At 43.1% G+C, this 12,543-nt stretch overlaps 1 protein-coding gene across 1 annotated transcript; it reads left to right on the forward strand.

Annotated features, from left to right (window-relative positions):
* The first annotated feature begins 267 nt into the window (after positions 1 to 267).
* On the forward strand, positions 268 to 1,128 carry LOC308613120 (lysosomal-associated transmembrane protein 4A-like). Its single transcript, XM_081226130.1, has one exon. It carries the CDS (start codon positions 403 to 405, stop codon positions 1,093 to 1,095), a length of 693 nt encoding a protein of 230 aa, XP_081082256.1. The 5' UTR covers positions 268 to 402; the 3' UTR covers positions 1,096 to 1,128.
* Positions 1,129 to 12,543: the final 11,415 nt, after the last annotated feature.

Below are 12,543 nucleotides of genomic sequence, written 5' to 3' on the forward strand. Positions count from 1 at the left end.
ACAGCTTTCTGCTTGTTACAGAGTTGTTAGAGATGGTTGACCCTGAATATTAAGAGGAAATAGGGATGCTGCCATATAATAAGGCTGGGAAGAGGATGGCTGGATGCAGGAGATCCTTGGGGTAACTCCTAGTACTGCCATGATGACCAATGGCCAGAATGAAAAGATACAGGTAGGACTGCCAAGGGCTTGGATCCCCAGGAGTGGAGGTTTGGGTCACACCACCACTGTATAAAGAACATCAGGCGAAGAGTCTGGCTGGGGCGCGGGCCGGGGGCGGGCTAGAAAACGCGTCGTTTGATTTTGGACAGTGACGGAGTTATCTGAGTTCAACCGCTGGGCGGAAGGCGTTTGTCAGGGCCCCAGCCAAGAACGAGGCCCGCCAGATCCCCAGTGGTGTCCATGACTTTCAAGCGGAGCCGCAGCGACCGGTTCTACAGCACCCGGTGCTGCGGCTGTTGCCATGTCCGCACCGGGACGATCATCCTGGGGACCTGGTACATGGTCGTCAACCTGTTGATGGCAATTTTGCTGACTGTGGAAGTAACACATCCAAACTCAATGCCAGCTGTCAACATTCAGTATGAAGTCATTGGCAATTACTATTCGTCCGAGAGAATGGCTGATAATGCCTGTGTTCTTTTTGCCGTCTCTGTTCTTATGTTTATCATCAGTTCAATGCTGGTATACGGAGCAATTTCTTATCAAGTGGGTTGGCTGATTCCGTTCTTCTGTTACCGGCTTTCTGACTTCGTTCTCAGCTGCCTGGTTGCTATCAGTTCTCTCATTTACTTGCCAAGAATCAAAGAGTATCTGGATCAGTTACCTGATTTTCCCTATAAAGACGACCTCCTGGCTTTGGACTCCAGCTGCCTCCTGTTCATTGTTCTTGTATTCTTTGCCTTGTTCATCATTTTTAAGGCTTATCTAATCAACTGTGTTTGGAAGTGTTACAAATATATCAACAACAGAAACATGCCAGAGATTGCTGTGTACCCTGCCTTTGAAGCACCTCCACAGTATGTTTTGCCAACCTATGAAATGGCAGTGAAGATGCCTGAGAAGGAACCACCACCTCCTTACATACCTGCCTGAAGAAATTCTGCCTTTGTCAATAAACCCTATACCAGCACAAAAAAAAAAAAAAAAAAAAAAAGAACATCAGTCTGCCAAGATAAAAGGATGTGGAATGGGGGAATGAAGGACGGAAGTCAAATACTTACTCTGGCCTTGTGACCTGATGCAGTAGCACGGAATATAGCATTTATCCATAGTTTCTTTCTTGCAATGATATATATGTAAATACATATTTAAACTAATTTTCTCTTTCTCTCTCTTACATAGGGTATGTTGGTGATGATTAACTTTACAACTCAGTCTATAATATTACAGAACACTGAGATGGGATCATGCTACACCTGAAGAAGGAATGGACACCACCTACAGATCTTGAATATGGAGATGAACAAATGAGATTTTTGTATGCCCCTTGGGGGAAAAGTGAAAGCATTTTAAATTATACAAATTATAGTTGCATTAGGTTGAGTGGGAGAAATTTTTTCTTTTGGAAGTATAAATATAGGGAAAAGGAGGTAGGTCACTGTTGGGCTACCAATGGAATGGACTCCAGTAGGGGGTGTTTTTTGGGTTTTCTTAGGGGTTTTTTGAGCTACCTGGCATCTGGATCCTCTTCCTGTGTTTGGAAATTTTCCAGTCTTCAGAGTTTGGGTGAATGGGGAGAGCCCACCTCTCACTACTGAAAGCTGAAACACTACATACTTGCTTTCCCAGATTCCTTCACTGCTAGAGAACAGCAGATGACCTAAGTTCTCCAAGCAGACACACCTTGCCCCAAACATTGAATTGGAAGTTAGTGACACTAGTTAGAGACTGCAGAGAATCCACTGACTCGGTGGCGGGGCAGGGGGGCAGCAATCCTGAGTTTCCATAAGCAGAGAGGGTAAAGGTACCATATAACATCCAGTGTCCAGTGTCAGCAGCATCAGTGTCTAGCTTCAGGACACTGCTGTCTCCACCTGTGGAGGAGAAGTATTTGTAACATACTTCCCCTGTAGTCCTGGCAGCTGCCTGGCCTCTCCTGTTCCTATGCATTTTCCTTTCTCGAGACTCCATGAGTTATCCAATACCGTTTTAATAAATCCTTATCTGCTTAAGTGTGCAATTAAATGTGTAGTTGGTTTCTGCTGTTATAAACTAAGAACCCTGGCTAACACAGGTGGATGTTATCTCATTTCCCTCACAGGGAAATCAAAATCTTAGAGAGATTAAGTGACCCACAAAATAAGATAACCCAGGAGTGGCAGGGCTGGTTTCGATCTAGGCCTGTTTGTCTCTCTTCATCTGTGCTTTTCCCACTCTGGCACACTACAATATCCAGAACTGAAATCCTTCAAATCAAAGACACTGTTAAATTAACGTAGAGAAAGTCAGGCACAACATTTCAATGGAAGATCAGGAAAAATCATTTTTTTCCAGCAACATTTTCCAAATTCCACTTATCAGAATCAACCACCAGAGTAGAAAGCACTGGAATGCAATATTTCCATCCTCTTCAAAACAAACCTGTTTCCTTTCTCTGCCAGAGTGTGCCAGGAAAAAATGTTCCTAAGAAAGCTAAGAAAAATTCAAAAGACTGTATCTTTTTTCCTCCTGCTATAAAGTGGAAACAATCTTTTGAATAATAAATTGACTATATAATTAAGGGATATACCAGGGAGACTCAGAGTCCTCTCTTCCATTAAACAACTGTGGGAGGTACACACACTCTAAGTCAACAAGGCCAGCCCTTTCACAAGAACACAGAGTTGGCTCCATGCCTGTTTTGATTAGAACACCACCCTGCCTCTTCCTCTCAGAGATCTTTCGACTTGTTGTGTCTTGTATTCAGTGGGGACCCAATAAATACTTACTGAACAAATAGATCCTCGCCATTCCTGTATTAAGAGTTCAAAGCCGTCTAACTTGGAGTTCATATCCTAAATATATGGAGGATCTGAAAATTAGAAATTATTTTCATCTTTTTTGAAGCTTCTTTCATTCATTTTGTCAATGCCCCAAATTCCATTCCTTGATGTTGTTAGTGCTAAAGAAGACGAACTGGAAGCAAATTAAGCATAACCAACAGGGCCAGACCTTCTTTCTAAAAAGGATCCCTAGAAAAGCAGAGAATTCCATGGGACAGGGATGAAAAATTCTGCCCAGAAGGTAGGGTGTTTTTTTTTTTTTTTTTTTTTTTTTTTTTTTTTTTTTGTTAAAATTTATTTATTTATTATTTATTATTATTATTATTATTTTGCGGTATGCGGGCCTCTTACTGTTGTGGCCTCTCCCGTTGCGGAGCACAGGCTCCGGACGCGCAGGATCAGCGGCCATGGCTCACGGGCCCAGCCACTCTGCGGCATGTGGGATCTTCCTGGACCGGGGCACGAACCCATGTCCCCTGCATTGGCAGGTGGACTCTCAAGCACTGCGCCACCAGGGAAGCCCGGTAGGGTGTTTTTAGCTCCTGATGCCTGCTCTCAAAGAATGTACACTAATAGAATTAGACATGCTATTTCCTTATGCCTGAACTAAAAAGAAAGACAAGACCTATCATTCTCAGTGTCTGGGATTCACCTACTCTGGGAAATCATTTATATCAGATAAATATTTTCATCCCCTCCAGGATCAGTAGGCAGTGATTCTGAAAATAAAACTCAGACCTACCCCATACCACAAACTCCCACTCCTGTTTCTTATCTTTTTAAAAAATCTTCACCTAGAGGCATAGTGTGGGCAGAAAAATGCCTTATTCGCCCCATGCTCCCCCACCCCCACATCCTCATCCCAATCCTTGGAACCTGTGAATATTTCATTTTACATGGCAAAAGAGACTCTGAAGATGTGATTATAGTTAAGGACCTTAAAATAGGGAGATTATCCTGGATTATCTGCGTGGGTTCCATGTTATCACACTAGTCCTGAGAAACTTTCCTGGCTGGATTAGAGAGAAGAAAGGGGAGAAGGAGAGATTGGAAAGGTAAGGGGGACTCAACCTACCACTGCTGACTTTGAAGAGGGAGGAAAGGGGGCATGAGTCAAGGAATGTGGGTGGTCTCCAGAATAGCCCTCAGCTGACAGCCAGCAAGGATTCAGGGATCACAGTCCTACAACAGCAAGGAACTAATTCTGCCGAGAACCCAAATGAGGAAGGAAACAACTCTTCCCTTAGAGCCTCTAGAAAGGAATGTAACCTGTGGACACCTGGATTTTAGCCCTGTGAAACGATGTCAAACGTCTAAACTAGAGAACTGTAAGATAATGCATCTGTGTTGTTTAAACTGCTAAATTTGTGGTAATTTGTTACAGCAACAATAGAAAATTAACACAAGACATAAGCCTCCTGAGAGTTAATTATTCTTTGCCTGTTCAAGTTTACTTTATTTTTTTATTTTTTTTAATGTTGTATCTATTTTATTTATTTATTTATTTATGGCTGCATTGGGTTTTTGTTGCTGTGCACAGGCTTTTCTCTAGTTGTGGCGAGTGGAGGTTACTCTTTGTTTTGGTGCACAGGCTTCTCATTGCGGTGGCTTCTCTTGTTGCAGAACACGGGCTCTAGAGCGCAGGCTCAGTAGTTGTGGCGCACGGGCTTAGTTGCTCCACGGCATGTGGGATCTTCCCGGACCAGGGCTCGAACCCGTGTCCCCTGCATTGGCAGGCAGATTCTTAGCCACTGCACCACCAGGGAAGCCCTCAAGTTTACTTTAGAAACAAGGATGCAGGCAAGCCAAGGGAAGGTGAGTCTGCTTTTCTTGTTGCTATTATTTGTTTCTTTTCTCATTTGTTTTCCTGACCAGCCCTGCCTGCCTCTGGAGTGACTACAAGCATCTTCTTTCTGGTGTGAAATTCCTCCAGAATAAGTGGGCCATTGGGTTGTGATTGTGGACAGGTCAGTATCTGAGCTAATAAAGAAGGCAGTTTCTCCTCAGTGAATCACAGAATGTTGGAACTAGTTAGGGGCCAATCTTATTTAGTGAAGTAAACAGATAACCAGAGAGTCAAAATGACTTCCCTGAGGATAAACAGTGAGCTATTTCACACCAGGGACTCTAAAACTAGTCTTTCAGCTTCCATTTCAGAACATGGTTTCCATCACACTGGTGGTTCAAAAAATCAGCCCTGGATGTGCATAAAATCATGGGGGGAGCTTTTTAAAAAAACAGTGATGGGTCTTCCCTGGTGGCGCAGTGGTTGAGAGCCCGCCTGCCGATGCAGGGGACGCGGGTTCGTGCCCCGGCCCAGGAAGATCCCACGTGCCGCGGAGCGGCTGGGCCCGTGAGCCATGGCCGCTGAGCCTGCGCGTCCGGAGCCTGTGCTCCGCAGCAGGAGAGGCCACAACAGTGAGAGGCCCGCGTACCGCAAAAAAAGAAAAAAAAAAAAAAAACAGTGATGCCAGGTCCCCACCCCAGGGATTCTGATTGATTCAATTGGTCAGCAGTGGGACCTAAGTCAGTATTATTTTTTAAAAGCCCTCCTGTTCTAATGTGCTTTACATCAAGCCTCTGAATTGTGGCCCGATCTCAGCGCACACTGAATTCTACTTAAAGGTCCAGATTAATGATAATTAACGTCCAGTATAACAAAGAGAACAGTACCAGTTCTATTCATGGTTACATAGGGTTTCAGATACAAAGCAAAAGCAAAATATTTAGTTAGATTTCCACATGTTCTTCCTTATAAGACGTTCTCTTTTTCCCTGTGCTCAATTACCTTGTGAGAGAAGACCTTTTGCCACTTAGAATGTCTGACAGCTGACTCCATTTCCTGCCCGGGATCCTATGCTGTCATTGTATCTTGGTCCTTTCCATGCTTCCAGGGACTAAAGTCCCTCCCCAAACCTCAATCCCAAAGGTTGACAGCCCTCTTCTGGTGCTCACCACCTGCCTGCCTGAACCACCTTTGGCCTACCACGGACACCTCCATGCTGTGCTGGGCCTGCAGCCATCCCTGCTCTTCAGCGGCAGCCATGGACTTCCTCCCCAGAAGGTCTGCTACTGAAACCTGCCCCACACCAAGATCAGGTTGTTGGTGTCCAGTTGTACACAGAAAAAATTATTTGCAGATGCTTTGATTTTTAAGATTAACATCTGGTTTATTAAAGTTAAAATTTAAAGCCTAGTATTTCTAGTATAAATCTTCATATTCTAGTTATTAATCAAGCAAAATTCAACAATCACTTTTAAGGTGTGCCTTCACAAATTAATTAAATGCCCTTAAGTAATTTAAAATTGACTTCATAGATTTACTATATTTTGCTTTTACTTTTAATTTTTTTTCTATTAATGAGACCTTCTATTTGGCTCTCAAGTCACTGTAATATCATCAGATCTTCTGATCCTAATGGAATTACGTTGTAAACTTTTGTGCTTTATTGCATGATTTGAGTTGACCAAATTCTGTATTCTTCTCGTCTTTTCCTTTCTTGGCAAGGCCATAACTCACAAATTTTTAAATAGCCTCCTTTGGATTCTACATGTGTCTCCTGGTTTTGTTTGGCTCCACGATCATTAGGCTCTGGGCTGCTGACCGCCCACCCCCCCCACTATAGGCTAATAACACCCCACACCTATGCCTTGTCTTGTCCTCAGTTTCTGACCCTCCTTAGGCCTGTGCTAACACCCCTTCCTAGACCAAGTTCCAGTGCTGAGACTCGACTTTTGCATGTTGCTCTTGTCTTTCCCATTCCTGAGTGCCCTCTCCCCCTTCTCTACCCATCCTTCAAGGTTCATCTCAAATCCCACCTGCCTTGACCACAACCCATGGTGATTTCTCTTTCTTCCACACATGTATCACCCATTGCTGATACGATTCATTTTATATTACCTTGTTCATCATATTATTGCTAATTATTTTTTCCTGCTTTTTTTGTCTTCTCTCACTTAGATTAGAAACTCTCAGAAGGTAAGAGCTGTGTTTTAGAGTCGTTACATCTCTGCTCATGGCCTAGCCTGGTACCTTGGGCATGAGGACAGCTCAGTAAGACCTAGAGGGCATATGTAAATTCTGCTCCTGCCCAATATTCTATGGATGATCAATGACAATTGAGCAATATTAATCCAGACTAACCACTTGAGACCCATGGCACATCCTAATCAGGGGATAGCATGTCACTCTGCTTCTCAGCTTGCTTGATGCTGATTTACTGACTTCAGCCAGATAGTAAATTCCAGAGGAGTCATATCTGGTACAGATTTTCCATCCTGAAATTACAATGCCTGTAGTTGCTTAAACACTTCTGTCTGAAAAATGTCCTCCCATGTGCTTAACTCCTACTAAAAAGAAAATGCTGAATAACACATTTCAGCATGGCTTACTTATGGACAATGAGTATGTGTGAAGAGACAGGGAATGAATGAAGAAGCAGCTCACAAAAAAAGCCTTTTCTAGGTTTAGTTGTGTCTGGACTGCACGGGAAAACAGACCTTATTTTTATCAGAACTAAGTTTGCAGTTTCTTGATATACGTGGAAGAGCAAAAGGGTATCTATAGTTCCCTCTACCCAGAGAAAGAAAATAGGAGAAAATGTTCACACGGTAAATGAACCATGTGTACAACCAAACCCCCAGACCTGAGATGTCTCTGATTTACTGCAGGAAACAGGGGAGTCTCCCAACTCAGCTATTGGTCTGGCTGGCGGTTTTAATTGAAAGCAGTTGCCCTCTCCCAACCCAGCCATGAGTATGACTCATCACATGTCCCCCAGGCCAAGTGTTTTACTAAATACTGTGCATCACCATGGCAACAGCCAAGCATCTGCCCTCACTTGGGTGAGGTTAGACTAAGTACTACCGCATTTTTATTTATTTTTTGTATCTGTTTATTTGACTAGTTATAGATTTGAAATATTAATCACAGGAAGAGGCCATTTGGTAAGAGAGCACTGTCATACAGCAGTGCAAGAGGCAAAAAGAAAAGAGGGAGACCCAAAACAATAAAATTAACTTTTTGTTACCAAAACAAATAACTTTTTAACTTTGTCACAGACAACACTGAACGACCTGAGGAAGATGGGAAATAGAGATAATAATTACTGAGGTCTTACTATGAGGCATCCTAATCCTCACAGCATCATTTATTATTATTCCTGTTTTACAGATGAAGAAACTGAGACATTCAGAGCTTAAGGTTATACAACTGGTAAGTTACAGAGCCAGGATTCAAACTCAGGCAGCCTGATCCAAGGACCCACACTCATAACAGCTATATCTGATTACCACAGCTTATAGGAGAGGAGGAGCCTCACAAGTTATCTGTGTTCTTTGTTGATTTACTTGTTTTCCCAACTAAAGTCAAATTATATCAAGGCTTTAAAGAGTAAAACAGGATGGATTTCTAATTTGAAGGTTAACTGATAAATAAGCAAAAAACGGAAGAAGTGGTACAGCAGAGACCCAACTAGTAGGATGGACATGCTCCATACACAGATGCATGGAGAAAGTTCTGTGTTTGGTGCCAATCAACCTAAATTCCTCCTTATACCAGGCAGCTTCACTCTTCCACAACCACAGATTTGGCCCGGCATCTCACATATCCCAGCCCTCATTACAGGGGTGTTCTGCTGGGGACAGATCAGCACAAGTCTACCGCCATTACTGGAAACACAACCCACAGAACCCATCCTACCAACAGAGGGCCATCAGGGACACCAAGGACAGCGTTATGCCCTGAAGAAATGTCCTTATTTGCCAGGATGCCCCATCTGCTGTTTGAATTGCTTGAACTCAAGAAAGGGCTATTAACTCTGGGTCCAGAGCCATTATTTGAGAAGATGAAAAGGCAAGCAGTGACCACATTCATTTAATGTGCAGCTAAGAGTGGAGATTTGGTTGAACCTAAATTCAAAAACAAAGAGAATTAAATGTAATCACTTCTTAAGGCATTGAAGTGATTTAAGTATTCTGTCACTGTTGGCTAGCAGTTTTCTTAGACCTAATTCAGGTCATTAAAGGTAAGATGAAGTCTCTGTGAGCTTATGGCATTATGCTGTGTCATGATGCAAAATGGCTATGCCACAATAAACAAGTGCACCAGCCTGTCACTGTGAGGCCTGCCCCGGAGAGGTCAGCAACCTGTGATGGCCAGAAATTCATCTCACCGTCACAGTGCGGACCCTGCAGTGGGGCTGCCTGGGCTCATCCTTTACCTCTGCCATCTACTAGTTCTGGGACTGGGCAAGTTACCTTATTCTCTGTCCCTCAGTTTCATTACTCAAAATAGGGGGATAGTAATAGTTCCTACCTCTTAAGGTGATTGTGAGGATCAAAGAAACTAATTCATGCCAGGTGCTTCCTGGACATCCTGCCACACATTTCCATCTTAGATTTAAGAACTTGCTGTTCAGTTGAGCTTACTTATTTCTACCTGAGCTCAGCCTGACCTCTGAAATATGCTTTGTGGGGGAGGACAGTTTGCTTGCTAACTGGGAGGCCACTATATAAAAAGGGGTATTAAAAATTTATCTAATTTTTCTCTATGTTCCTCATGTTCAGTTTTTCTCAAGTATTTACAGCCAAAGGGGCCTCCGCAGAATACTGGAGCCCTAACAGGGCAAAGTCAAGCGCAGTCACTTTTTAAAATCCTGTAACTCAGATCACAGTCCCAAGCAAGCACCTGGATCAAATTTGAAGGGGAGTCGGGTGCAGTCAGATGGATTTCAGAAAAACAAATCATAAAGCCACCTCCTCCTTTGCTATGAATCCGCTAATGCAAGGATGGCCAGCTCTGAGGAAGGGGACCCAATCCCCATTGTTTTAACTCACAGTACCCTTCAGCAAGAGGGGTGCAAGCTGCCATCAGCCACATTTCCTCAGAATTCCTAAAAAGAAGAGATCTAGAGGTATCAGTCAGGGGGGCAGTGGGGGGCCATGGGTAACTTACCTTACAGCTTCTTTTGCGATAGTAAAAAGGATTATTTGACCTGTTTGCATATTTACTTATTTACTTGCAGGGCCTTGTGGCAGGTACTCATGAGGAGAATAAAGTGCCAAAGTGCCCCAAATTGCCCCTTGCTTACTGCCACTTCTCTCATTTCATACTCTATGGCAGAAGTGTTTAGTTACATCAAGGATGTCTATCAATCATGTTTTAAGAGTATTTTGAGAATTTCCTATTTTCCCACTCTCCCCTCCCCCATCAAGATCAATGAGGCATCCTGGAGTATTTCAAAACTAGGCTTTGTCTAGATGTATTAGAACAGGGAAAAGGACAGGCCATATAAATGCTATTTGACCAGAGCCATTCTCCTGATTCGAGAACTTCCTTTTGAATTTCCAGCTAAATACCCCAATGTGATGGGAATGTAAATACATTCTTGTCCACTAGCTTGAAATGTTTCTCACGAATGGGCCTAAAGCTGCTAATACTAGTAAGATTACTGATGTTCCAGTTCAGTTACAGGAGTTCTTGGATGATGTGACTTTCAGTAACTTTGCTTTACTGGGCTCTTGCTTCCCAGCTCCTCTACGTGGGAAGGGCTGGACACACAACGGCTATTACAGTTTCTAGGTACAGGCACTGGTTAAGATGTTCTGCATACCAGGTAGCAGCTAACTCAAACGCCTTGGAGCTGGCAGGTGACAAATGAAGAGAGAGTGCCTGGGGGTACAACCCCATCTCAGTTCAGGTTTATTGCTGCCAGGTAGGAAAGATGGCAGGAGATTTACAGACATTCCCACATTTTTAAGAGAAGCCAGAAATTCAGGTTGTTATATGAAATCTCCTGCTTTTTAAAGTTGACAAATTACTAAAATGTTTTTCAGGGACTGCATGGGTGACTAAATATGTAATTCATAACCTCTGATGACTAATGACACCCCCTGAACATTTGCATCTCACCTTTAAAGGTCTGGTGACCTTGGAGCACTCGTGATATTAAGTTAGTGTCCCACGTTACTCCTTGCTTAGGTACCCACGGGCCTGGCTGTTGTACACCCATCATCTCATTTCACCCCCCACAACAACACTGAGTTAGAGACTAGTACTATTTCCACCCACAGATGAGAAAAGTGAGTCTTGAAGAGTTTGAGTAACCTACCCAAGGTCCCAGAGCAAGTACACCTTGGGGATTTGTCACGGGGCAGCCATGCACTCTAGCTGAGGAGTGGGGCTGTACTGGCACCTCGGGCCTAAAACCCTGGGATTCCACTGGGCCCACCTCTCAGACTAGGGGTACTACTACATTCAAAGTCAGTGTGGTAGGATGTTGACCACTCCAAATACAAAATGTATTTAATTCTTCTCCTTCAGTGAAGGAGTGTTACAGTTTTGCAGTGTTAGCAGTGTTACAGTTTTGCCAGTAAATATCTAAAATTAGCAATCTAAGAAGCTACTGTGAAGCAATTCCATGCCATGCATTCAAATGTCTGAACATAATTTGGCATAAAGAGTGTTAGGAGTGGCTGCCAAACCCAAGAAAGGAGTTAAGGGGAAAGGTAAAGCATGGAGCTACTAGCGTTTTGTTTTCCCATGACAGTAGTGAGAATTAGAGATTGTAAAAGCGGTGGAAAAAGCCATGTAGACTTTTACCAGAGCCAGTTTCAATTTTTTTAAATTACGTAAAACGGTGAATAGTTACCAAGAAACTGTAACCAAGTTACTACATCTGTAATGAAAATACAGTACACACACACACATGATCTTTCCAATGAACGGCTCCTCATTCTCTCCAGTCCTTACTACCATCGCTCAGAGATCTGCAGTAGCTTTGATATCATCATTCCTTCCAGTGAGCCAGAAAGAAAAAAAATGTGACTGCCGTGTGTGTGTGTGTGTGTGTGTGTGTGTGTGTAAGTGAGAAATGGGGCAGGACAGCTAGAAAGGGAGTCAAATATCTTGATCAATTTCCCCAGCAGCAGGCTTAGTCAGATTAGCTTAGGACACGCTGATAAATTATAATGGAATCACTTTTATTTGGGGAGAAGTGATTCAAGACTGACCAGTTTCTGATGTAAAGCAGTGGGGTGCAATGGTTACTCACACAGGCTCTGGCACCAGACTGCCCAGGTCTGAGTTCCGATTTCTTTACTTACCAGCTAGGTTTTTTTTTCTTTCTCTTTTTTATTTTTTCCTTCCAGGCCACATAGCACGGCTTGTGGGATCTTAGTTCCCAAACCAAGGATTGAACTCCGGCCCTCAGCAGTGAAAGCACAGAGTCCTAACCACTGGACCACCAGGGAACTCCCTTGCTAGGTTTTCTTGAATGAGTTGCCTAAACTTAGTAAGTTTCAAGTTCCCTATCTGTAAATTGGGAATAATAATAGACCCTACCTAGTAGGGTTGTTGTGAGGATTAAATGAGTTTAAATAGATTAAATATTTATTTAGAACAGTGGATGGCACATACTTAGTACTCAGCAAATGTCAACTTTATTATTATCATCTCTCCCAGTGAAAATCACTGGTAACTCAAAAATGCTGACCCCATCAATCAGTGTTTCTCATCAAGGATGATGTCACCTCTAGCCTGGGAAATTTACAAGTGTGA

This window comes from Mesoplodon bidens, assembly GCF_964165515.1.
Source record: "Mesoplodon bidens genome assembly, chromosome: 2".
In the NCBI taxonomy this organism is placed as follows: domain Eukaryota; kingdom Metazoa; phylum Chordata; class Mammalia; order Artiodactyla; family Ziphiidae; genus Mesoplodon; species Mesoplodon bidens.